Here is a 24,104-nt window from a genome sequence, read left to right as displayed (position 1 = left end):
GGGTCCATACTCCCAGAGGAATAAAGAATAGGAAAGCTATTAGGGGAGGAGATGGGTTAAGGAGTTCTAGTGGTGGGAATTGTGTAGAGTTGTACCACTCTTATCCTATGTTTTTTGTCAGTGTTTCCTTTTTGTAAATAATAAAAAAATAAATCAGAATTTGTTTTGTCCTCTTTTTGACTTGTTGAAAGGTTTTTATCAGTGTTGTCTCTTTTTTCTTTCTTTCTTTTTTTGCAAGTAAACCTGTAAAACACATGTGAAACCTGGGAATATGAGCAGTGATAAATCAGATGTGAGGAAGGCAGGAAATGTAAAATTTCGAGTCAGTGGATTGGATGAACAAAGGTTACACTGATAATGAAGACAGACTTGGTTGGAAACATTAGCATGCTAATCCAAAGAAGAAATATGGAGACTTGAAAACTACAAAATATGAAAAGAGACTTCCTGTGTATGGTAAAGAAAAGTCAGAGAATCAGACTGGTTTTCTGCTAACCCTGGTGGACTGCTCCAGGACAGCCATCAGCTAAACCAGAATCTCTGGGGTGTTGCCATTCTTAATCTCCAGTCCCACATACTTTGAGTACCTTTGGTGTTATAAGAAATTTTGAGTCTTCTAGTAGTGTTTTCTCTAGCCCTACTAATAAGTAACTCTTTTGTTTTATTTAATATTTATTTTATTGTTTATTTTTAGTGAAAGAGAGACATAGCTAGTGACCAGAGAACTGCTCAGTTCTGGTTTGTGATAGCACTGGGGACTGAATCTTGGACCTAGGAACCTCAGGAATGAGAGTTCTTTGCATAACCATTATACTGTTTCCCCAGCCCAGTAGTTCTTTTGTTAAAATTCCAATGCCCCTGTTCAGTGGGGAAGCAATTACAGAAGCCAGACCTTCCGCCTTCTGCACTTCATAATGATCCTGGGTCCATATTCCCAGAGGGATAAAGATCAGGAAAGCTACTGGGGGAAGGGATGGGATACAGAGTTCTGGTCGTGGGTATTATGTGTAGTTGTCCCCCTCTTGCCCTATGGTTTTTGTTGGTATTTCCTTTTTATAAATAAAAAGTATATATATACTTTAAATCCCTTCTTCTGCATCATCTGAGGTGAGTTCTGGCTTTTGGTAGGAGTCTTCCATCGCTGGGAGCAGTGTTTTTTCCATGTGTTGCTGTTGAGAATCTCTGTGAACCCAGCCATTTCATGGAGGACTGACTTTAAAGTAGTTGGCAGTTTCTGCCTCTGTTCTCAGCCTCCCTATATTTAGAACATTCTGGACAGTGCTTTGGAAACTATTTGAATGACTTTGAATATTATTTGACTGTTCTTTTGGGTCATACAGATGCATTGTGTGTGAGTGTGTGCTTGTGTACCCCTTTTGAGAATGTGGGTAACCTCATGAAGGATATATCTTAAACCATCTTTAGTGGTCCAGGAGGAGGCAAAGTGGATAAAACACTGGGCTCTTGAGCATGAGGTCCAGAGTTCAATTCCCCGGCAGCATAAGTACCAAAGTGATGTCTGGTTCTTCCTCTCTCTCCTCCTATCTTTCTTATGAATAAATAAATAAATTCTTTAAAAAATATATTGTTAACTGAAACAATAAAGTTTGGTTATCTACTTAGTAATTCATCTGTTGAGCAGAATTAAGGTCAAGATAGTACATATATCAGGATGATGGATAATGAAGTGGGGTGGTGGCACACCCAGTTGCACACACATATTACCATGTTCAAGGGCCTGAGTTTGAGCCCCCTGATTCCCACTTGCAGGGGTGATGCTTTAAGAACAGTGAAGCAGGGGTTTGGGTAGCAGTGGGTTATGTGTGCAGGTTACTCTGGGTCTCCCACCTCCCTGGCCACTGGCGACAGAGGGTGAAGTGGCCCACTGGGGGGTCTAGGGTGGCTCTGCTTGATGAGAGCATGGTGCACAGAGAGGAAGAAGCCACACTAGACTTATCCAGCCCCGGGAGAAGTCTCAGAGGGTCAACTCATTTATTAGGAGATGCATACAAATTGATATACCCATATCCCAGAAAGAAGGTTGAGGTAATTGTTAACCCAAACACAATGTAACACAATGCATAGTTACATCCTGACTTACAAAGTATTTGATCACAACTGGAAAGTTACCTTACAAGGCTTGATCATGAGCTCAACAATGCAATTTTCTCTGGGGGTAAATTACAGGCACTTCAGAGCAGGGGAGAAGGGAGCAGTGGAGTAAGATCAAGACATTCGTGGCAGTTTTCAAGTCAGCCATACACATTACACAGTAATTCATGCCCTTTGTTTTAAGAGGACAGAGTGGCATGTACGGAAAGGTAGCCCCCATCTGGAAAAGCCATCTGTCATTAGTTCATGAGGTCAGGGGGGACCTGCCATTGTCTACTTGGGAAGGGGGAGAACTTGGGGTCTACCCTTTCAGACTCTCATGGAAACAATGGCCTGGAGATCCCGAACAGTAGGCCCATTTCCCACAGAAGTGCACATGGCTTGAAGTGCAAGGACCGGCCTAAGGAACCCACTCAGAGCTCCTGGCTCTCCACCTGGGGGAAGGGGGGTTACTTCACAGTCTGTGAAGCAGGTCTGCAGGTATTTATCTTTCTCTCGCTCTCTGTCTTGCCTCCTCTCTCAATTTCTCTCTGTCCTGTCCAACAACAACAGCAATGACAATAAGTGCAACAAAATGGGAAAAATGGCCTTCAAGAACATTGGATTCATAGTGCAGGTACCGAGCTTCAGTGATAGCCCTGGAGGCAAAAAAAAAAAAAAAAAAAAAAGAAAAGAAGAGGAAGAACAGTGAAGAAGGTCTTCAGGTCTGTCTGTCTCTCCTTTTCTATTTCTTTCTCCCCTCTCAATTTCTCTCTGTCCTATTAAATGAAATAGAAATAAGTTAAAGAGAAAGTAGAAGGAAGGGGAGGTGGAGGAGGAGGAGAAAGAAAGCATGGTCACTGGTAGCAGTGGATTTAGATTTATGGTGTCAATGTTAAGCCCCAGCTATAACCCTTGTGACTGGGAAAAAAAAAAGTGAAGGGGGCAGGGGACAGTGTAAGCTTGCAAATGTGAGGGAGCTCTTTAAAGATACACTTTCTCTTTCTGTTGATGGTTTTTCTGGGAACAACTGTGGAAATGTAAATCCTTTCCCCCTAACATTGCTGTAAATTCTTGGAGGGCTTATGTTCTTAAGGTTATTTCTGTTCCCAAGCTCATTCTTTTTCTAAATTTGTTCCATTTTGGATTATCTTTCTATCCCAACAGACAAAGTATTTCTATATTCATTGACCTAGATGTAAAATTCAGCCTGGTCTTTAATTTCCACATTCCTAAAACCTCACTGTCTTTAAGGTAAAAGAGACAGCTTGCCATTATGATTTAAATGCAGGAGGGCAATTTTGGAGTAGGAAGCAGTGGTGAAGTGTCTTCACAGCAAAACAACAACCTCTTAATTTGTCTTTTAGCTGCCCTGCCAGGCATTTCACTGGCCACTTCAATCCATTGTATACTCAGACCTTGTGTGGTGTCATCTGGATCTTTCTTTCCCTCTTCCTTCTATATTATCCCTCATGCCAAGAATGGAGAGAGAGAGAGAGAGAGAGAGAGAGAGAAAGAGAGAGAGATAGAGAGAGATAGAGAAAACAAACTTTTGGATCCAGACATCTTGGCCTAATTACTTACTGGCTATATGATTTAACATAAGCTACTGAGACATTCTAATGCTGGTTGTTCTATCAGTAAAACGGGCAGAATGAAATTATCCATTACATAAGTCTGCCATGCATTTCATTTTTATTTATTTATTTATTTTGGGGGGTTTGTTTTTTAAACTGATACGAACAGATGCTATACTTGATTTTGGCCAAAAGGCCAAGAAGTGATGGGTTTGTTTTTTTAATTGTATTAGTGATTTTATATTGACTTATAAAATTACATGTCAACAGGGGTATAATTTTATACTGTTCCCATCACCAGGGTTCTGAATCCCTAATCCCTCCATTACAAGCTACCACAGTTCTCCTAAGGTTGCAGACAAAGGTTAACTGTCATCTCTACAACTATCTGTCTACATTTGTACATATACCCCACCCCTTTTCTTCCAGATCCAGTCCTCTTTTCCCCTCTAAGCCACACATAACCTTATTACTTTATACAAATATCTCTCCTCTTTTTTCCTCTCTCTCTGGGACCTGATGAAGCTGGAGTTCAGAGCCCTCTTAGCCTCTTTCTCATATCACTTTTCCACCAGTGGAAGTATGGATCAAAATTGTTTTTAGGGTGCAGAAGGTAGGAGTTCTAGCTTCTGTAATTGCTTCACAGCTGAACATGGGCGCGGTCTGCCATGCATTTCAGTGATGTGAACACTGGTTTTCTGCCCACATGTCTTATGTTTCCAGCTTTGAGGGTGCTGGCTGCCAATGGTTTATAATTGAGTTTCTTCTCTAGCACAGCCTCTGGCATTAAATAATTCCTGGCCCATGGTTATTCTTTGCCAAGGACTTGCTCGGACCTAAAGAATGATTGATGTGTATGCTGAGCATTTTGTGTTTGTTTCAAATTGAAACAACTTGAAGGCATATTCCAGTTCTGGGAACCTGAAGTATTCGTTTCAATTGCCTTACAGTTCAGCTTCTCAGCCAATCATCTTCTCTTTATTCTTCAGAACTTTTCTAAAAACCTTCCTGACAACTTCTCTGGCAAAGTGTTTTCAACCTAAGGAAAGATAGTTTAAAAAATATCAAGTACATACTAGGTGCCCAACCAGTTACATTATTGTTATTATTGTCTTGAGAGTAATTTTATCTTCAAAAAAATTATCAGAGCATTCCAGGAATATATGAAGTTACAGAAAACTTTCAAGTTTGAACCACAAATAGTAAAGATAAAAAGACGTTTTTTGTCAGATACACCTAAGCTTATCTAAAAGATAACATTCTATTTAGCCTGTTCCAAAAGAAACAGAACCTTTTTTACTTATTAATTGAATCTTAACTGATAGTCTTTGGTACTGTGATTTTCTTGTTTCTATATATTTAATTAATTACCCCAAACTTACAGGATTATTAGCAGTTTATATCCTTGTAAGGTTAGTGATTAACTTGGGAGAAGTTGAGGGGTTAAAAATTTATGAACTAAAAGAAAAACTAATGTCATAGAGATTATGGTCATATTAACTGTGGAAAGGTAACTAATCCTAAATCTGATTTATCAGTCTTTTAAAGTATCTTTCCTATTATAAATCTCAATTTTTTCCCACACACTTTGAGTTTGTATTTGTCTTCCCTGCTGGTTACCTCATTAGTGAAAACATTGCCAGATGTTCAGTATCTGTTTGAATGAGAATGATGTCTTTAACAGTTCCACAAGAACTAGTTTCTGTTAAAATATTACTAGTTTCTTAAGGATAGTATCATGGTAAGAAGGTATACAACATTTCACAGGGTCAATTGGAAAAATGAAGTGTTTTGTTTTAAAGATCTATTTTTATGAGAGGCAACTAAAAAGAAGAGAATAAAATAGTGATCAGGAGAGGTCAGAGCACCAATTTGCTTTGGCACATTGGTGCTAGAGATTGTGGGTCTTTAGACTTGCAAATTCTTATTTCCTTAACGCCAATATCACTTTATTGAGAAAATATTCATCTACAGGATTTTTGTTGTTGCAAGGAGACATTTCTACATTTCCCCAAGATAGGTATTAATTCATTTCACCTTCAACTAAACTATCATTTTATCCTACCACAGAGAATTAGGTATTTCCTTAGTCCCCCTAGGTCTTCTGCAATGGACTATAGTCCATTGAGAATTCATTTTGTATTTTTCTTTGCTTTGTTTCTTAGAGCCCATCTATGAGTGAGATCATCTAATATTTGATCTTCTGGTATATTTTACTCAATGGGGAGTATGGTCTGTACTGTATAACTGAATTATCTCCCCCATCCAAAACAGTCAAAATTTTAAAATTAGTTAAACCCTATCAAACCAAATCCAATCTTTGGATCAAGTTGTGAAGTATGTACATGTGCGATAGCACAGAGTGTCATAAACAATAACAATCTGCCTGGTTCTAGTAGAGGTTTCTTTTGAAGGCTGGATAGTCTGTCCCATTCTGTACCTGGTGTCCCATGCTCTTGGTGGTTTGATGATAATCTTTGAAAGTTCTTGGCATGTGGAAGCATCATCCTGGAGACTTTCTTCTTCTTTGCATCACTTCCTTTCTACGGTCTGTGTTCAAAATTCTCTCTTGAACTCTCATTTATTTATTATTATTATTTTGGTAAGGGCACTTGTTAGAACAGATTTGGGATTCCTAATGACTTCAGTCTGAATTGATGAGCTCTATAAATATCTTGGTTTTACACAAGGTTACGCTGTGAGGTTCTGGGGATTAGAATTTCAACATATGGGATTGATCTGCCTGAACCCATCTCCAGTGGAGAAGTAATTATAGAAGTTGGAACTCCTATCTTCCTAAAAAGAATTTTGGTTCATATTACCAGAGAGATAAATGATAGGGAAAATAAACCAGAGTGGTCTGCTTTTCTGTTCCACTAAAACTTGAAGCATTGATCACTAGGAATCTTATTTTTATACCATCAATGAAAGGAAAGCAAATCTGGAAAACACCAGAGGAAACCAAGCACTCCTTCTCTTATTGGAGAGAGAGGAAGATAGAAGGCAAGACTCCCAGATGTAGTAATACATGCAGGAGTGACTTAGAAAGAAAACAAAGGCAGGACCATTGAAAAAATAGTGGAGAAAAATATATTAATAGATATAAGTAGACAGTTATAGAATCAATACGTATTGGTGACCTTGGGAGAACTGCTATAGTTTCCAATAGAGGGGATAAGAACATAGAACTCTGGTGTTGACAACGATATGGAATTATACCCCTATTATCTTACAATCTTACAAATTAATACTAAAATTACTAATAAAATATAAATAAAAGCACCTTTAGACAGATAACTAAATTTCATTAATAGCATTAGACTAGCCAAAAAAAAAGAAACAAGGAAAGAACTATGGTGGTTTTCCTTGAAAGAGGTAGAGTGGGGAGATGATACGGAATTTTGATGGTGGATGTAGCATGGAACTATACCCTTTTAATCTTACAGTCTTATAAATTATTATTAAATCACTAATAAAAATGGGAAAGAATGAGAAAAATGTATCTATTACCACTGGTTGATAAGGTTGGAGGCAGAGGAAAGAGGAGAGAGTCCTTGTATGTATTAAAAGGTTATATACATATGTCCATATGATACACACACACACACACACACACACACACACACACACACACACACACACATTTCACCAAATAGTGTATTGTTTTCATAATGTGAAGCCCAGTATTTTTTTTAAAAAAGGTTAAGTACTTTAAAATAGTTGTTTTTAAGAGATGAAGTAACCAAAAATAAGAGGATCAACAGATGTTAGCAATAGCTGATTAAAGAAAAAAAAAGAACTTCAGCATACGAATAGGGAAGGGAGGGTAGGGGTAAAATTCGATCCCTAATAGCATGACTTTTACCTCTATCCTCTGTGCTTATTTTCTGTTTATTTTCTACTTATTTTCTGACTGCTTACAAAGAAGAGTGTCTTTAACTCTTGGGGGAACCCTAGCTAAAAGCTCTGATTTTTTTGGCTGGTAAAATAACTCACTTTGATAATTCTCTGCTGTGCCATGTGTGCAAGCCTGGCCTTGACCACACTGGAAGAAGCTTTGGTGCTGTAGTCTCCCTCTCCTTTTCCTTCTTCCTATTCCTCTCTCTCCCTCCCTCTCCTGCTTTCTCTGAGGAAATGAACAAGTCTCCCCCAAGCATTGAAGTCCTGGTAGTGACAAAAAATAAACAAACAAATAAATAAATTCTCACCCTTTTACAAATGAGATTAATTGCCACATCCTGTATCGAGCCCAAACCTGTACTGCTTTCAGAAGATGGTTATGATGAATTAGACTTGGGAAATAAATCTTGTCTCACAAATTAGTTCAAAAATTCTCAGAGGCATCTAGCAGCCAGTTTGCTTTACAGATTGAAAAAAGCATGCCCTTTTCATATTTTTTGCATGGATTTCATAAAATGCACAATTTCAATGGCATTAGAATTGCATTTAGAAAAATAATATGCTGGTAAATTTGTCTGAGATCAGGGTGTGGTGTTCTTTAATTTTGCATAAAATTGGTAGGTGAATTGGGAGGGAAGAATGCTCAACCACTGGTGCTATGGAATGATTTACCCTAACTAGAAAAAGCACCTTCTGTTTGCATAGTCCTTTCAGCATACCACAGATGCTTGTTAAACACTTATTGAATGAACAGAAGTGTCCAGGGAACTTGGAATACTTGAAAGCAATCAAACAGAAGACACATAGTTATTAAAAAAATCAACCATACCTGTACTTTGATTAGCCACTATCTGGGATGCCCATATGTGTAGTAGAATAATCATACCAGTAACATAATAATAATAATGTCAATGATCTTTTATCATGGTCACTATGTGCCTAGTATCCTGTATACATTAAATATGTATCTCAGCTACTATTTTTCTTTTTTTTTTTTGCCTCCAGGCTTATCACTGTAGCTCAGTACTAGCATTATGAATCCATTGCCCCTGGAGATAATTTTTCCCATTTTTTATTGGATAGCACAGAAATAAATTGAGGGGAGGTGGAGACAGAGAGAGGGAGAGAAATATAGACACCTGCAGACGTGCTTTACTGCTTGTGAAGTGACTCCCCTGCAGGTGGGGAGCTGGGGGCTGGAACCAAGATCCTTGCACATGTCCTTGAGCTTCATACTATGTGCACTTAACCCATGCACTACTGCCCAGCCCTCAGCTACTATTGCTCTTATTGTACAATTAAGGAAACAGAATTTAAACCAAGTCAAGCAATTAGACTAGGTATTGCTGGTGGTTGGTATTGTAAAGTGTATTCCTTACCTGAGCACTTTAATGCCTCCCAAGCTGGTCTCCATCTAGTTTACATTATGGTTGTGCATATAAGATATCTATAGTTCTGAAACTAGTATAGATGAACGCTAATAGTATTGTATGTCTCACTGTCTTTGTTAAGTGTGGCCTTTGTTAAGATGGGAGCTACATAGCATATGTGAAATCTGGAGCTAGCTGCCTGAATTTAAATCCTTCTCCTATCCTCCTTCCTTCAAGGATTTGGACATATACCTTAGCCACTATGTGTTACAATGTCTTCATTGTAAAATAGAGATTAATGCAATTAACAAGATTGTTATGAAGGCTTGTAATAGACTGATTCTCAGGTCCCATTACAGACATAGGTTGAGTACTTCTGTTGGGTTCCATTGTGAGAGTAACAGCTACAAATGTAAACTAATGAGATCCTATTGTACTGAAGATTCTCTGCCAGAAGTAATTATCTGACTTACCTTAGGAAACTAAACCTAAATTTTGTTTCAATAGTAGTCACTTTCTTGAACATTTCAACGAACAATACAGTTGTCGGAAAGTCCTTTGCAAGAGAGAGGCTTCAGCAACTAAAGACATGCCTCACAAGGTCCAATCCCCAGCAGACGTGACAACCTAGCTAGTATCACTGTGGATGGAGGAGTAGCACTTCTGTGTCCTTTCCTCTCTTTATTTGAAAATATGGACTGAAAAAAATTGCACTGGGAAGGGGGTTCAGGGTGATCAAGCATGCATGTGGTTCTGGGTTCATTTCCCCAGTATGACATTAAAGGAGCAACAGCAACAACCCCCTGTTCTGTTTGTATATATGAGCTAAGAGTGGTTCAAAGACTTACATAAAGTATGTCCCCCTACATTTGTAGTTTCTGTAGGGTTTGGAAAAATTTTTTTTTTAAAATTTTTTATTTAAGAAAGGATTAGTGAACAAAAGCATAAGGTAGGGGAAAAATTTATTAGGTGAACTATCCTTAACATCCTGAACAGTTTGTATGAGTTGAATACAATAATTAAAAAAAAAATCAGTGAGGGAACCAGGTAGTGGCACACGTGACTAACTGCACATACTACTATGTGGAAGGATCTGTACAAAGACTCAGGTTCAAAGACCTATTCCCCACCTGCAAGGGGACTGCTTCACAAGCAGTGAAGCAGGTTTTCAGGTGTCTTTATTCCTCTATTTCTCCTTTCCTTCTCAATTTCTCTCCACCCTATTGAAAATAGAAGAAAAACAAGAGGAATAAATGGTTGACAGGAGTGGCGGATTCATAGTGCTGGTGATCACTCTGGAGGCAAATAAAATAAAATATCAGTGCCAATATAATGTAGAACACACACCACATGATCTTTCTTGAGGCACCTGGGGATTAAAGCAAGGTACAGAGTAACTCTTTGTAGAGCTGCACAGACAGTTTCTCATTTCTAGAACGTGTCAATTGTATGTCTCAGGAGATTTCCTGGCTAGGGCACCTCCTGCTTCTCTGGTGCTTCTGCACTCAGCAGGTGAATTCCTCTTTCTATTCCCACCTGTAGAGAGCTGCTTAGGGGAAGGAATACTGGCAACACGGGAGTGGAATGAATGTGAAATCAGAGCAGAACAATTGAATTGAAAAAAGTTTATAGATGGATATTTGGAGAATATCCTGGCTAGGTAACCCAAGACTTATTTAGATGTTTTCCCATGTGTTTTTTTTCTCTCTCTGCACATGAAGAATCAATTCTGCTTGTTTATTTCAATTAACAGATAGATTAAAATAGTAACTTCACCAAAACAAAAGACTCTGGTGAAGGAGGGGCTGGGAGGGAGTGAGAAAGGTCATGGGGTCTTAATGTGTCTATATGTCAACAACCATATCATAAACTGCTAACCTCCACCCCCTCCGCAAATAAAATAGTAACACTGCTATTCAGTGATGGCAGGTAGGCCACCCAGTAGAGCACCTCAAGCTTCAGGCCAGTACTTGAGAATATCTGTAAAAATTCAAGAGCAGCGGAGTTATGCTGTAGTGTTTTTCCTCCTCTCTCTTCCTTTCTCCATTCTATATCTCTCCCTCTAAGTAATGGCAAAAACAATCACTGGAATAATGAATTCATACAAGAAAGAGACCCAGTAACAAAGAGACCCTGGTGGCAAAAAAAAAAAAAAATACAAAAGAGTTGCCCTTTACAAATATTGTATCAAGAGGAATTCATTTAATGTTGATCTCAAAGCCATTTTGATGTCTCACAGTCTTCTTGACACTGGATTTTGCTTCTATTTGGCTTTATCTTTAAAGATCTGCTTTGAAGGATTAATAGTCCTCTCAGGCAAGAATTGCCCTGAAAAGTAAGGTTTGGGGTATAATTCAAATCACCCTGAATCAGATTCCATAACCCTTGATCACATCAGCAAACTGGTTTTTGCTTCACTTCTTGCCCAAGTTCATTCACTAACTCAGAGAGCATTATTGAATATATGCTGGCTAGTCCTGGGCTAGATTTTAATAGGGTAAGGAGGTGAATAAAGTCCTTCCCTTTATGAGTTTACAATCTTACTGAGTGAATTAAAGGAAATAATAGAAAGCTATTTAAAATATATGATGACTTTTATACTTTAAACAGGTTAGAGGTTTTTCACAACAGGTAGATGACATGAATCATGACATTTTTGCATCTGAAACTGCATAGTGGAATATTGTCTTGTCATATTTATTTCACAATTAGTATCACAATTAGTATTTCTCCTTTGCAGAAATTTTTCTGCCATTATAGTCATTCCTGAGATAATGCTATTGTAAAATTCATAGCATCAATGATATGTCACAGTTTTATTGACTGTCAGCTTGGAAAGACAACATGCAGAGGAAAGAAGAAAAAAAGTGAAATTGAATCACAGTTTTTATTTTGCCACCAAGGTTATAGTTAGGACTTTGTCCCTCCCTACAACTTCACTGATGTGGATGGTTTTTTACTCCTTTCTCTTTATTTAGATAGGGCCAATGAGAGGGAGAGAAAGAGAAATATCAGCAGCACTGCTCCACCACTATTGAACCATCTCTCTTCAGGTGGAAATCAGAGACTTAAACTCAAGTCCCTGTGCATGGTAATTTGTGCAGTCTTCCAGCTGTACCACTTTCTAGTTCTTTGGGTTTTTTTTGTTGTGGTTGTTCTTAAATTGGAGAAAATTACAGCAGAAAAACTAATTTTCCTGTTCCCCAATACACCAAGTTCTATCAGACTCTTAAATACCATTTTATTCAATCAGGATGCATCCAAATAGAAAAATTACACCAATTTTATCTGTGGTCTAAAAAAATCATAAAACCGTGCTCTTATTTTGAAAGAAAATGTGTACTTATGTGTGAAATATTGGAAGCAAAAATTTTATCGCATGGTTATTTAGAAGAATGGAAAGGTATAATCAAAAGTTACTTTCTGTCCCCTGACATATATATATGGTCTGTATTCTCTTTCTTATGTAATGTCTCTTTTGTGAGGCCCATTTACAGTTACAAACTAGCAGTCACTTTGATGCTTCTTACTTATTTGCTTCTAATTAATGTTTTTGTATGCAGAAGATATACAATTTTCTTCTATCAATGTTAAAGAAAGCTATCCTTAAATTTACACCCACAATGAGGAATAAACAATAAAAGCCCTTACTTAATCATTTTTATTCTAAGGCCTTGAAAGAGTGATTTTGACTGTAATTTTTCTCTTTTATTGCTTTTACTTTATGGAGCTTTTACTTTGTGCATTATGTATGAGCAGTTTTACTGCTCTGAACTGCTTTTTTCACTCAAATGTATAGAAGGAGATATCTGACAAAAGGCATCTATATATACTCACCAAATTCAGGAACATAAAAACTAATGACCCCATCCAAAAATGAGGAAAGGATATAAACAGAATATCATCAAAGTAGATATCTAAAAGGCTAACAGATATATGAAAAAATGCTCCAAGTCACTGATTGTCAGAGAAATGCAAATAAAGACAACAATGAGATATGACTCCACTCCTGTGAGAATGTCATGCATCAGGAATGACAGCAGCAACAAATGCTAGAGAGGTTGTGGTCAGTGGCGGGGGGGGGGGGCATAAGGAAATCCACCTGCATCTCTGAAGGCTAGAAGTGGATCTACTCTATCACCTTGCAATTCCTCTCCTAGGGATATATCCTAAAGAACCAAACATAACCATTCATAAATATTTGTTATTCCTATGTTCATAGCTGCACAATTTGTAATAGCCAAACCCTGTAAGCAATCTGGATGTTCAGAAATAGATGAGTGGCTGGAAAAATTATGATACACACACACACACACACACACACACACACAAATATTATTAAAAATGGTAAATTCATGTTCTTTGCCTTATCTTGGATGGACCTTGAGGGAATCATGTTAACTGAGATAAACCAGAAAGAGAGGGATAAATATGGGATGATCTCACTCATGAACATAAGTTGAGAAATAAGAACTGAAAGGGGAAATGCAAAATAGAACTGGAACTGGGTTTTGTATATTGAACTCAAGTAAAGGACTCTGAGGTGGGGCTCAGGTCCTGATGCATGATGGTGGAGGAGTAACTAGGTTGGGGGTGAGAGTATTTTGCAGAAAACTGAGAAATTTTACACATCTACTGTTGTTGAGCCAGATGTTGTTGTGCGCGGGTAGCGGAGATGAGAGAGAGGAGGTCCGGAGCGAAGAGGAAACACAAATCTTTATTTGCGCTGGCACCTCAGAGTTGGGTGCTAGAGAAGCAGGTTGGGCCACGCGGAGGTAGCGAAAATGGCCGCCTCATGCAGTAACCTTTCCTGCGTCTGAACACCAGAGTGAAGTGCTGGCAAGAGAGAGAGGTGCAGAAGAAGAAAGGCTTTTATAGGAGCAGCTTTCACGAGAATGGGAAGGGGGAGGAGTAACCATAGCACTGCAGGATAGGATGATAACTCTCATGAGAATGGGAGGGGGGAGGAGTAATCAAAGCACTCCGGATATCGCGGGGATATAGACAATGCCCTGAGGGCATAACATGGTGGAACAGGCACTCCGAGAATGTCCCAACTCTCGGGGGAACTAGCAGTAGCCTGAGGGGACAACATGGCAGATGTGACTGCATCCGCATAATTTCCCAGCAATCTACCAACACCTGGGTTTAATTCTCCAACAAATATGTTTTAATGTAATGCCTGATCCTGATGTAGTCATGCTCCAAAGTGGCCACCCTGGAACTTCCCTGGATTAGAGACCTGTTACCTTTTATCTTCACTATGTGCTTTATTTTTATTTTGAGAAATGGAGAGAGAAAGAAAGCTCTAGAAGGGAGAGGAAGGGGGAGCAAACAAAGCAAGAGAGGAGAAAAGGAAAGACACCACAGCACCACTCCATCATCCTTGGAATTTCCCTAGTACCATCATGGTGTTGCCAGGTGGTGTACAAGGCTCCAGTCCAAGGCTTCAACCACAGAAAAGTCTCTGTTCTCCTGAGTGAGCTATATCCCAGCCCTCATCATGCATGAAAGGGATCTGTATCCCAGTACATTTGCAAAGGTTTTTTACTTGTGTAAGACTAACTTAGGTGTCACTTTTGGCCCAGGGGAAATCTGTAGCTGTATTCTGCCTTCTAATGTTAGTTTCTCTCTGTGTTTTTCCTTTTCACTGCAGGAAAGCAATCTCCCGGGCAGGTTTGCAGCACCTGGCTCCAGCACACCCCCTCAGCCTTCCTGTGGCAAATGGTCCCACAAAGGAGCCCAGAACAACTCTGGATTGGAGTGTAGGTATTGACTTGTTCCCTCTCATCCACAGGCTCCCTGTGGCTGCAAACATTTCCATACTGTTCACTGGCTAATCTACAGACACCTGGGCCCTAGCTCCATTTTCCAAGCCCTATTTCCGTGAAGTCACAGGTGGAGGAGATTCACATAAAAACCTCATGAGTCATATGAGATCCTGCAGCCTGGGTTTGCAGCTGTTAGATAAAAAAGGACCTCTGTACAATGATTTTTTGGTTCCTTCCGAGACAACCAATGTAAGGCCTATCCTTGACAACATCAGGGAACTGAAGTTGGGTTTTCTTAGCCTAGATTTTCCTGTTTGTTTGTTTTTTGCTGCCTTTTTTTTTTCTAACCAAGAATGACCTCTCTTTGTATTGTAGGAACTTCATGTTCTTCATTCATTTTTTTTTAATTGGGGAAATTAGTGGTTTACAGTCAACAGTAAATACAGTTGTTGGCACATATGTAAAACTGCTCAATTTTTTTTCAAAGCACTCTACCTCCCCCTCACCTAGGTCCTCCTCCACTATCATGCACTTTTGTTTTGTGTTTCCCCCCTTCTATTCTTACTTCTCTGCTGTCTGTAATTGATAGAATCTCATATTCATCTTTCTCTTTCTGGCTTGTCTCAGTTATAATGATTTCTTCAAGTTCCATCCAAGATAAGGTGAAGAAAGTGAATTCTTAATAGCTGAGTAGTATTCCATTGTGTATATATACCACAACTTTCTCACCCATTCATCTATTGCTGGACACTTAGGTTGCTTTCAGATTTTGCCTTTTATAAGTTGTGCTGCTATGAACATAGGAATGCACACACCCTTTTTGGATGGTTGTGTTTGGTTCCTTAGGATATATCCCCAAGAGAGGATTTGCAGGGCCATAGGATAGGTCCATTTCTAGCCTTCTGAGAGTTCTCCAGACTGCTCTCCACAGGAGCTGACATTCCCACCAGCAATGCAGGTGGATTCCTTTGCCCCTACAACCTCTCCAGCATTTGTTGTTGCTATCCTTTCTGATGTAAGACATTCTTACAGGAGTAGAGTGATATCTCATTACTGTCTTTATTTGCATTTCTCTGACAATCAGTGACTTGGAGCATTTTTTCATATGTCTGTTAGCCTTTTGTATATCTGCTTTGGGGAATTTTTTAATTTAAATCTTATTAGTGATTTACAAATATAAGGGTATAATTCCATATGCTCCAGCACCAGGACTCTGTATCCCCATTCCCTCTTTTGGAAACTGTAGTGGTTCTCCCAAGGCTACAGACATGGTCTAATATATCAGTAACTATCGATATTTATATGTATTTCCCTTTTTTTTCTATGGCCTGTTCTTCATTTCTTTATACTCAGCTTCCCCCCCACCACACACACACACACACACACACACACACACACACACACATCACCCAATGATAGTTGGGTTTTCTATCAGAGGGCTGGATATATTAACCACTTTTTAACTCCAACATATATACAAAAGCTACTCATGGACTTTGAAGACTGTATTCTGAAATTCTTAATTAGAAGACATTTATCTAGCCTTTTATGAGTCAAATTCTTGTTCCTACACATTTCTATAGGGTGAGTCAAACACTGTCCCTTTCCAATGGAAAAGAAGGATTAGCTGACTTCCCTGTGCAGATGATCTCACTAGTGTGTCCCAAATCTCACCCTTCAGAGTCCACCCATCTCACTAGGGAAGGATAGAAACAGGCTGAGGATATGGACCAATGTGCCAATGTCCATGTGCAATGGAGAAACTGTTATAGAAGCCAGAACTTCCAGCTTCTGCACCTCGTAAGGAAATTTGACCCAGGGGGCTGGGCAGTTGTGAACCCAGTTAAACACAAATAGTATTAAGCTCAAGTATCCAGGTTTGAGCCCCTGGCTCCCTATCTGCAGGGGGGTCACTTCAGAAGTTGTGAAGTAGGTCTGCAGATGTCTCTCTTTCTCTCTCCCAATCTTCCCCTCCTCTTGCAATTTCTCTCTATCCTCTCCAATAAAATGGAAAAAAAATGGCTGCGAGCAGTGAATTTATTAGATAACAAATTCCAGGGCTGTTGCCCCAGCAATAACCCTGGAAACCAATAATAATAATAATAATAATAATAATAATAATAATAATAATAATTTATTTATTTATTTATTTTGGTCCATACTCTCAGTGGGTTAAATGACAGGGGGGAAATTACCAGAGTGGTCTCAGTTCTAATTTCATCAGGACCCCAAGAGAGAACAGGGGGAGAAAAGGAGGAATATTTGGATGTAGTAATAGGTATATGTGTGACTTGGAAAGGAAAATGGGACCACAGGAAAAAAAAAAGGGCAAATACAGACAGATAGTTGTTGAAATAATAGTCAACCCATATCTACAACCTTAGGAGAAGTGCTATAATTTATAATGAAGGAATTGTGGATTCAGAACTCTCATGGTGGAAACAGTGCAGAGTTGTACCTTTGTCATCTTGTAATTTTGTAAATAAATATTACACAGATAATAAAAAAATGAAGAAAGAAAGAAAGAAAGAAAGAGAAAGAAAGAAAAGAAGGAGTAGCATTAAGGTAGAGAAAGGCCACTCAGATTCTGCTGTTTGGTGGGTTTTTTAATATTTATTTTAATGTATATGTATTTATTTGTTTTGGATATAAATAGAGAGAAGTCAAGAGGAAAAGAGGAGACAGAGAGGAAAAGAGAGATGCCTGCAGCACTGTTTCCCTGCTTATGAAGTCTCTCCATATGGGTGGGCACCAGGGCCTTGAATCTGGGTCCTTGCACACCATAACATGTATGCTCTACCAGGTGAGCCACCAATGGGTCTGTTGATCTTGATGATGAATCTTTTTAATATCTTTAGTTGAATTGGAGAGCTGGGGGTAATACATGTGAAAAGAAATGGCAGGGTATTCATAATGAAATACTACCCCACTATAAAGAAATATGAATTCACCTTCTTCAGGTCATCTTGGATGGAGCTTGAAGGAAACATGTTAAGTGAGATAAGCCAGAAAGAGAAAGATGAATATGGGATATATTTTTAGGATATGTGCCATGATTTACTATGTCTTCATAGTAAAACATTTCATTCTCTGTTTCAACATGTTACCATATTCTGTACAAATAGCAATGCATGCTGGTTACATGTATAAAGTATGTGAAAAAATACTGGATTTAACTGAGAAGTAACTTACTCTTTGGTGGAGTCTTGAGAGAACTCTCCAGAAAGCACATTGGGTAGGTGTTAAGGAAGGTCATTCCTTTCCTGGAGATTCCATTTATTCCACAATGATTATCTAATAAGGTCTTAAAGAGTAAGAAAATATTGAATATAAAAATTATATTTGTGTTCAGGAAGAATGTTCCTTTCCTGGAGTTTGCTTTTATTTCATTATGACCATTTCAGAATCTGTGCATCATAATGGGATGTAGTATCTGTATACAGAGTGTTTATATACTTAAGGAGAATTAAACATGTACACCACAGATAAACAAAGTCAAAGAGAGAGAGTTGCATGGGTAGATGAGTCAGGGACCCTATAAAAGTTCTTTTTTCAGAGGAGTCAGGTGGTAGCACAGCAGGTTAAATGCAGGTGGAGCAAAGTGCAAGGACCAGCATAAGGATCCCGGTTCGAACCCCTGGCTCCCCACCTGCAGGAGAGTCACTTTACAGGTGGTGAAGCAGGTCTGCAGGTGTCTATCTTTCTCTCCCCTTCTCTGTCTTCCCCTCCTCTTTCCATTTCTCTCACTTCTATCCAACAACGACAACATCAATAACAACATCAATAACAACAACAATAAAAAAACAACAAAGACAATAAAGGGGAATAAATAAATAAATATTTTTTAAAAGTTCTTTTTCAAAATGTCTGAAGCAATTCTCTGGGCCTAAAGCAGCATGACTGCATTTGAGATGCAAGGTTCTAATGACTGATTGAGTAACTTCCGTAGAAATCCTTATTAAATCTGTTCTCTGTTCTTTATTAAATATGTTCTTTCAGCGCCAGTATCCTCATCTGATGGGGGCACTTGTGTCCCTTCCCTAAAAGGAACTTGACAGGTGTTGCTGGGATCAGATGTGGTAGTGGGTGTGAGAGCCCTTCCTTTCTCAACTGTGTCATGTGCAAGTTTATTTGCTTGTATCTGAAGTCATTGATGACTGAGTTCATCAGACATTTGTTGAATACCCACTTTGTCCTAGATAGAGCCTATGTTGGCTCCTTGGGATTCTGAGTTTGGGGAGACTTAATTTTTGCCTTTGGGAAACTTAGAATCCTGTGGGCAGGATATTGACATCTGGGCTAGGAGAGCACAGCATGCCACTAAAGTGTGGGACGGAAACTCTTGCCCCTACTTGATGTTGGAAATAGTTACCTGAAAAATGCTTTTTAACAAACAAAGTGTCCTGTATGAGCTGAACTTGACTGGAAGGTATTATTTTCTGGTCCCTGTAGAGAGGTATGTATTCTAATATTCCATCAAAAATGGTATTTTTGGTTAGTGGTGGGAGGCTGCAATACTTAGTAGGAGTGTGTGTGTATGGGGGGGGGGGATTGCAAACAAGAGCTTAGAATGGCTTCTATTTCCTCCCCCTCCTTTCCAAGGCAGTCCCATCATGGCAACCTATTGAATTCATGATTGGACAGGAAATATTGGGGATGTTCAATAATTCCACAGACAAATTGGAAATCATGTCAGAAGGCACATTGCCTAGGGGCTTATTTAGATCTCTGAGGTGTAAGGAGTTCTGAGGTGATTCTGAAAAACATCACAACTGTGGGCTATTACAGCTCTAAGCCAACAGAAGCCAGGCAGTGATCAACAATACAATCCCTCATTGAAATTACCATATAAAACTTTTTTTTCAGAAATAAAAAAAAGGAAAAACAAGACTGCTTAAAAATATATCTCATGGATTTATTTCCCCCCACACAATTTGTCCTCACTCAATTTTTAAAAATATTGTATTCATAAAAATGGAAGCACTTGGGAATTGGGCTGTAGCGCAGCGGGTTAAGCGCAGGTGGCACAAAGCACAAGGACCGGCATGAGAATCCCGGTTCAAACCCCGGCTCCCCACCTGCAGGGGAGTCTCTTCACAGGCGGTGAAGTAGGTCTGCAGGTGTCTATCTTTCTCTCCTCCTCTCTATCTTCCCCTCCTCTCTCCATTTCTCTCTGTCCTATCCAACAACAACGACAACAACAATAATAACTACAACAATAAAACAAGGGCAACAAAAGGAATAAATAAATAAAATAAAATATTTAAAAAAAAATGGAAGCACTGACAAGACTATAGGATAAGAGGGGTAAAATTCCACACAATTTCCATCACCAGAACTCCATATCCTATCCCCTCACTAAAAATTTTTGTCTTTCTCTAGTGCTTTTTTAATCTTTTTTATTTATTATCTTTATTTATTTGGATAGAGACAGCCAGAAATCAAGAGGGAGAGGGGTGATAGAGAGGGAAAGAGATAGAGAGACAGAGAGACACCTGCAGCCCTGCTTCACCACTTGTAAAGCCTTCCCCGTGCAGGTGGGGACCAGGGGCTCAAACCCGGGTCCTTGTGCATTGTAATACATGCGCTCAACCAGGTGCGCTTCCACCCGGCCCCTTCTCTAGTGCTTTTTATTGACTTTATTTAGGTAATTTGAATTTACTGACTGCCTATCCAAGCAATCAAACCTGTATTTTCCTGTTGTGTTGCCAGTATAAAGCTAATCCATCAATGCTATCCCCTCTGTTGCGCGCGCGCACACACACACACACACACACACACACACACACACACATATACACACACACACACACACACACCCAGGGCAGGTTCTTATGAAAACGCAGTGTGATAACTTAGCCCTTTGCAGCCCACTCTCCTTGACCAAGTGCATGAAAATGATCCAACTCTGTTCACTCATTATTTCTATTTCTTGAACACTGACTTGTTTGGAACCTCTCAAGAGTCTCTAAAATGAAGAGGAGGGATTGTGAGAATTTAAAGACAAATAAGGAAGAACTCTCATTTCATGCTTTCAGTGGATTAAAGGGCTCCATAGGGTTGAGTGATGCTTCAGGCAGAACAGCAGAACAGAAACAGCATTCTTATGAGTCACTATGGACTCCAACCTGTGCCCTTGACTCTCAGATTGAAATCCCTGTTTATTCTGTTGCCATTTGGCTCTGGGAGGTAAGGTTTTTCTGGAACACAAAGTGTAATAATCCTCTGTTTTCTTTCATTTCACCTCTCCTCACTTCACCAGTGAGAAAACAAGAGACACAGCTATTTATGATGTATCTGGTGCTGCAAGATACATCAAGGATACTGTGAATTTAAGAGCTTACTCTCCACATTTCTGTTGGCTGTGGAGTCTCTGAAAACCCTGCTATGTCTCTAGTTCGCACAGTAGAGTTATCTGGAGAGGCACTGTTGTTTTCTATCTTTTAAAAAATACTTTATTAATTTTAGTGATATAGGTAGATGGATGAATAAGATAGACAATAGGTAGATAGATAGATAGATAGGTGATAGATAAACAGTAATTTGGAGGGGCATAGTTGTTTTTCTCTTTTAAAATATTTTATTTATTTATTTATTTTAGTTAGATAGGTAGATGGATAGAAGATAGATAGATAGATCGATAGATAGATAGATAGATAGATAGATAGAAAGATAGATAGATATCAGAGCACTACTCAGCTCTGGCTAATTGTGGTACTGCAGACTGAGAACCTCAGGCATAAAATGTTCTGCATAGCCATTATACTATCTCCCCCACCCAGCATAGTTGTTTTCTAAATATCCCATTGAAAATATTTTTTAGTGGGGGCTGGGTGGTAGTGATGCACCTGGTTTAGCACACATGTTACAATGAACAAAGACCTTGAACAAAGGTTCAAGGACCTGTGGTCCCTACCTGCAGGGTAAAAGCTTCACAAGTGGTGAAGCAAGCCTGCAGGTGTCTCTCTGTCTCCCCCTTCCTTCTCAACATCTGACTGTCTCTATCAAATAAAAATAATAATAATATTTAGTGACTTGACATATCCTACCTGAAACAAAGCCAGTCTCCAAATGTCTTCTTTGTTGTGATTTATGCATGGGACTCTTAGTATTATGGGATGCTCCCCTCCCCACTTCCAAAATCTCATTTCCCTGGTGACTCTGCCACCAGTGATTCTTGCATAGACTTTCCCTTCAAGCATATCAGGGAAAGATCCTCACTGTTGCTGTGAGGGAGTAGCCAAGACAGCCTTTAGTTTGGTGCCTGAGTTTTCTTTTTCATTTATTTATTTATTTATTTATTTTAAAAGAAGATATTAACAAAACCCTATGAAGAGGGAGTACAACTCCACACAATTCCCACCACCAGATCTCCATATCCCATCCCCTCCCCTGATAGCTTTCCTATTCTTTATCCTTCTGGGAGTATGAACCCAGGGTCATTGTGGGATACAGAAGGTGGAAGGTCTGGCTTCTGTAATTGCTTCCCTGCTGAACATGGGCGTTGACTGGTCAATCCATACTCCCAGTCTGCCTCTCTCTTTCCCTAGTAGGGTGGGACTCTGGGGGAGTGGAGCTCCAGGACACATTGGTGGGGTCCTCTGTCCAGGGAATTCTGGTCGGCATCATGCTGGCATCTGGAACCTGGTGACTGAAAAGAGAGTTAACATACAAAGCCAAAAAAAACTGTTGAACAATCATGGACCTAAAGGCTGGAATAGTGCAGATGAAGTGTTGGGGGGTACTCACTGCAGAATATTGTGCATTTTTGCTCTCAGGTATATATTTTGCACTAGTTTATGGATACGTGTGAACATAGGCTCTATCTCATGGGACTGGTCTATATCTAGGTTTTGGGACTTTGTTAGGAAGTGACCTGCCTGGAATGGAATTAGAGAATACTATGAAAGCAAAGGTCTTACCTGAGTAATGAAGCTGAGGGGTGAAGTGTCTGGACACAGTTTGAAGTGAAGCATGCTGAGGTGGTACTCATTGCATTGGTTAGGTTGGTGGATGCAATATTATTTGGTATGAATTAAGAGAAGAATGCAGGAAACTGCGCCCCACCCTAAGGTTCCAGGACTGGGGGAAGTAAAGGCTCTATAGTGGAAATGTGAGGTTCCTGCTGTCTTAGGGTTCAGGAAGACAATAGATAGTAATTGTTGTCACATTGTTTGGTAATTGGATTAACTCTGAAAAATCCCTTTGTTAGTATTTGCTGTATAATACCCAATATCACCATAATTTATGTCCTTTGACATTATTTGTATATAGCTGTGACACTGGTTGCTTCTGTTCTCCCTGTAGGCTTTTGAGAGAGTCCAACATATCAAAGACTCAGCCTATGTATTAGGAAGACTCAATCTGTGCTTTAAAAAGTTTGAGACATACAATTAATTTTTCCCCTCTCATATTAATTAAATAGAAATTTATATGACTACAAATTAATAGGAGTGTACATAAATACCATTCCCACCATCAAAAGACTGTGTCCCACCCCACCCCCCTAACCCCCACCCCCACTGCCCCTGGAAGTTGAATATCCACACTCACCCTCAACCCAGGGATTTTACATTGGTACCCTACTCCAGGTGCCTGAGTTTTCTACAGATTACTTTGAACATGGGCTTCTCTCAAAGAGAATATGTGGTTTCCTGTAGCAGTTTTCCCTCTAGCTCTGTCAGACCAAGATCACCCATCCTTCTTGCTTCCTCCCTTGTTTTTTGAATGAGTTATTGTTGATGCTTCAGCCAAGAAAGTCTTTTTGCATAGCCATTATGCAGTCTCCCCAGCCTACTCTTGTCTTGACAATGGAGAACATTGTAGACCTACTGGTTTGTGGTTGCTAATATCTAGGGGTCAGTTGATGATAGTTTTGTCCATTCAGTTAGCAGAGAAGGGGACATTCCCTGGGGAATTGACATCCTCTCAAGATATTCTCCAGTTCCTGAAAGCTTGGAGAGCATAAGTCTAAACTATGCTCCCAAACTAGTCAGATTTATGCTATTTAAATCCCCAGTAACTTTGGATTTCCTTTTTCATACAATGCATTGTGTAGTCTTTTTTTATTTCCTTTTATTTTATTTTATTTTACAAAATTACATGCCAACAGGGGTTTAAATCCATACCATTTCCACTACCAGAGTTCTGAATCTAAGTCACCCCACTGCAAGCCACCACAGTTCTCTCAAGGTTGTAGACATGGGCCAACAATCATCCCTACAACTATCTGTCTACATTTATACATAATTACCCCCTTTTTTCTTCCAGATCCAACCCACTTTTCCCCTCCAAACTACTCATGACAACAAAACTAACTTCATATGTCCCTCTCTTTTCCCTCCTCTCCTCTTTATTTTTTTATTTTGTTATTGGGGAATTAATGTTTTACAGTC

At 39.3% G+C, this 24,104-nt stretch overlaps 1 protein-coding gene across 2 annotated transcripts in view; it reads left to right on the top strand.

Moving 5' to 3' along the window:
- The window catches only part of DGKI (diacylglycerol kinase iota), a 593,672-nt gene that overhangs the window by 219,200 nt on the left and 350,368 nt on the right, over positions 1-24,104 (top strand). For both annotated transcript variants that reach the window (XM_060196647.1, XM_060196646.1), the window contains exon 2: positions 14,595-14,703. In XM_060196647.1, the coding sequence (XP_060052630.1) occupies positions 14,595-14,703 (109 nt within the window). The remainder of the gene's footprint in view (positions 1-14,594; positions 14,704-24,104) is intronic.

The sequence above is a fragment of the Erinaceus europaeus genome, chromosome 8, assembly GCF_950295315.1.
Source record: "Erinaceus europaeus chromosome 8, mEriEur2.1, whole genome shotgun sequence".
NCBI classification, from domain to species: Eukaryota; Metazoa; Chordata; class Mammalia; order Eulipotyphla; family Erinaceidae; genus Erinaceus; species Erinaceus europaeus.
This window is presented reverse-complemented; position numbering and strand designations above follow the sequence as displayed.